We start from the raw sequence: 3,955 nt of genomic DNA on the forward strand, positions 1-3,955 counted from the left end.
TATGTCATGTAACTGTGATTCCATTGAAAACAATTGCAAGTTTAAATGAGAAATCAATATGATAACTATTGTGAGATTCAATTAGAAAATCTAACCTGTGATTCGTAGTAGACATAAGATCATTTGTTACCCCCTTCTGTCACCTCACCTCATACATTTCTAGAGTGAGATCACTTCAGCATGAATGGTAAAGAATGTTTCATCTTGTAGAATATCTACATTAATGATGAGATTTTATCTCATACCTATGTTTCACAGTGGCATACCAGTGAGTTTGGGGTAGCTGGGTTTGTTTTGTTTTGTTTTTTCTTAAATTTTCTTAACACTTCCCTTTAATTAATTTGATCTGCTGTCTTCCTTTTGTACAGGCTTGGTTAATATTGGAGGTGCTTGTGGAGTGGGAATTCTGCATGTGATTCGACTTGAGCCCAGAAAAGCAGTGTAACTACATACATGCCCCATAGGGTGAAAGATCTGCTGGGAAATCAACTAGCTTGAGAATCAAGATAGTTGGATCACATTGCAGGACCATCACTGTCCACGTGACAGAGGGTAAGACTTGTCCCATTTCAGCAGTCACTACACATTTGAAAATATGCTGAGGTCTTAAAGGACACTTGATTTTGCTTCCTGCTTTCCATCTGTAAGCATTTTCAACTTAAAAGCAACGCATGTATTAACATAATTCAGTTGGAAGTTTGAGGCAAAGCCATGTGCTCAGCTAATACACTGCCTTTTAGTGTTAATGATGTATTAGCATCATATGAGAACATAGCAGGATTACAGGTTTGGGGCTCATTCTAAGAACTTTCGAATAAGACTTTGAGAATGGAGCCTAATATTCTGTGGGGCCCTCTGTGTGGTCCTCATGATTGCTAAACTTGAAGACTCTACCACAGATGTAATACAAAGAATACAAAAGTATCAAAGTATCAGGTGGAATGAATAGATTCCATAGCATATGATTACAAGTACTTCTAGCTATACTGATGTATATTCTTTAAGAAAAAAGTAACGGTTCTTCAATTGGGGTTATCGTTGAAGTTTATTTCCAGTTGTTACCTCTCTGTCCATTAGACTGCATTTTTGTCTGTGTCATCTCTCATTGAACACAGTTATTTTTGGTTTATCTCTTTTGTTTGCATTTGCTCACCTTCTACTCTGGCAAGATAGTTTTGTTAATAGTATTTTCCCTATTTCAGTATCTTCCAGAGTTCGCTTATTCAAACAACATGGTCAAGTATCCTGGGGACATATTTGTGGAAGAAAACAGTGCACATAAACCATAGACTCTTTGCGGTTCTAAATCAAAAGAAACTTTAATAACTGTTGTTGTGATAGCATTTGAATTTGTAGCCATAAGGCCAGCCAGTCTTTGTCTGTAACACTACTTGGCACACTAATCTAAATCACAATGGATGGTGAATATGTCCTATGTAATTGGAAAGAACAATTATGGCCAGCAAAAGTCTTATATAGGTCTGAAACTACGTCAGGCAGTAAAGGGGAAAACACATTTTCTCTGCAAGTTCAAATACTTTGTCTAGATGAGAAAATTACTGTGGGCAGCAAAGACATAAAAGTCCTAAGTAAATCTGAGGTTGAAACCATTGTGTCCTTACTAGCAGTACAGTCAGAGGTCAGAGTTCCACCTAGGAAGGAGACAGCCTATGAAAGATCACTGAAAATGGCACTGGAAATTGTGAGAAAGAGAACAACTCAGAGCCAAGAAAGCATGTCAAATGAAGAGGTCGCCACCACAGCATCTGAACGTGTACCACAACAGCAGTCTGATTCACCTCCTCCTAAAAAGTATCGGAGAATTGAAAGCAACCTCCAAGAAGATGGAGCTTCCATGTTACTGTGCTCGGAGAGTGATGATTCCCTATCTGATGATAAGTTGCAGGTGCGGACAACCATTGAGAGTATTGCAAACGAAATGGAAACAAAGCCATCACAAAACTTCAGCTGGTGCCAAACTTACCCTTCATTTCTGGATGATGAGGATGATAAAAAAGAAGAAAAGAAAAAGATTGACATCTCAGCAATCATGTCTGTGAATTTGTCACTCAAAGAAGAAACTGAAGACATTAAAGAAGAAAAATATGTTCCACCATCAGAAGATCTCGTTGTGCCTAAGGAGGAGGCCCAAGACATTCCCCTAGAGGCACCTACAGTTTCCACTGAATGCTCCAACTTCCCAGAGCATAGTATGGAAGATCCTGGAGAGGGCCCATCACATCAGAACCCATGCTTCTATGGCAGCCAAAATCAGTCTTCTGTGGAATCAGAAATAGGTGCTGAGAGCACCCTTGCAGGGTGCTCAGGGGAATACCAGGCTTCACTTCCTGCTTGTAATCCAGTCAATAGTGATCTACTACTTCAGAGACTGGATTTAGAAGATCTTGAGGAAGAAGCCCGAGCTTCTGGCAAGCTACTGTCTCTAAATCCTGCTAGAGCAGCTGCCTTAGATAATGATGATGAAGATGATGATGAAGATCTCCCTCGGTTCATTCTCTGCTATGAGACACGTGCATTTGAAACCGGAATGATAGTGTGGTTTAAATATCAAAAATACCCATTTTGGCCAGCAGTGATAAAAAGCATTAGGCGAAAAGAGAGGAAAGCTAGTGTGCTCTTTGTTGAGGCAAACATGAATCCTCAGAAGAAAGGTGTGAGAGTCTCTTTCAGAAGATTAAAAAAATATGACTGTAAAGAGAAGCAGGCTCTAGTGGAGAAAGCTAGGGAGGAGTATCGTGAAAGTATCGATTGGTGCGTGTCACTCATCTGTGACTACAGAGTTAGACTAGGCTGTGGTTCTTTTACAGGCTCATTCTTTGAGTATTATGCTGCTGACATCAGTTACCCAGTCAGGAAAATAATCAAACAAGATACCTTCAGAAATATATTTCCAAAGCTACACAATGAAGACACAGGGGAGCAAATGGCTGTGACATCCCACGCCAAGAGAATATCTTTCCAGAAAATTCTCCCTGACCGGATGAAGCCTGCTCGGGACCGAGCTAACAAGAACCTGGTAGATTTCATTGTCAATGCAAAAGGAACAGAGGACCATCTCCTAGGCATTTTAAAGGGTACAAAAAAATCCAAATGGCTGAAATCATTTTTGAATGCAAAGAGTTTCACACCCTGTATTGAAACATACTTTGAAGACGAAGATCAACTGGATGAGGTGGTGAAATATCTACAAGAAATCTACAAACAAATAGATCAGAAGATGCTAACTCTGATAAAAGATGACAAAATTAAGTTTATCTTGGAAGTTCTTCTACCAGAAGCAATTATTTGCTCAATTTCTGCTGTTGATGGCTTAGATTATGAGGCAGCTGAGGCAAAGTATCTAAAGGGCCCATCCCTTGGCTATAGGGAGAGAGAATTATATGATTCGAAAATCATATTTGAAAAGAGACGGAGATCATTAGCAAATGAAGCTCATTAATTATGCCAAGAGTTAAAACCATAATGAAATCTAGATATAACTTTAGAAAAGTCATCGTCTAAAATTCCCAACATGAAATATTTGCTGAGAATGCAGGGGAGGGTCCTTAAATCTAAATTCTTTTATTTTATTTTTTTATTTTTGAAGATTGGTGTGATCTGCAGATACCACTCCATCCATCTTTACTTTCTTGTGATTATTCAGAATCAGCTTTGTCAATATATTTTTCGCAGTTTTGAATTTCTAATAACATTTTAGAATGCATAATTCTTAAGCGATTTTAAGGGAAACTACTATTTTGTTCTATGATATTTTTGTGTCTTTGCTGTATAGTATGCACATTCAGTTTAATAAAAATTGCACTGGTGTTAGATTTTAAGCAAGAGAATTAGAAAAGATGTTTAAAACAAATATCAGTTATATATTTTTTGATTATTTTTTTTTATAAAATACTGAGTTTTCTCTTAAGATAGCCGAATTATTTTTCCTGTCATG

General features: G+C 38.0%; 1 protein-coding gene across 1 annotated transcript; it reads left to right on the top strand.

The window, feature by feature from the left end:
- Positions 1-492: 492 nt before the first annotated feature.
- Pwwp3b (PWWP domain containing 3B) lies at positions 493-3,567 on the top strand. Its single transcript, XM_051179324.1, has 2 exons — positions 493-552; positions 1,203-3,567. The coding sequence occupies exon 2, from the start codon at positions 1,415-1,417 to the stop codon at positions 3,458-3,460; it is 2,046 nt and encodes a 681-aa protein (XP_051035281.1). The 5' UTR covers positions 493-552; positions 1,203-1,414; the 3' UTR covers positions 3,461-3,567.
- Positions 3,568-3,955: the final 388 nt, after the last annotated feature.

The sequence above is a fragment of the Phodopus roborovskii genome, unplaced genomic scaffold (genome assembly GCF_943737965.1).
Source record: "Phodopus roborovskii unplaced genomic scaffold, PHOROB, whole genome shotgun sequence".
In the NCBI taxonomy this organism is placed as follows: domain Eukaryota; kingdom Metazoa; phylum Chordata; class Mammalia; order Rodentia; family Cricetidae; genus Phodopus; species Phodopus roborovskii.

What these genes read in the sequence shown, in the direction of transcription:
- Pwwp3b (XM_051179324.1), top strand. Translation starts at nt 1,415, where the DNA reads ATGGATGGTGAATATGTCCTATGTAATTGGAAAGAACAATTATGGCCA.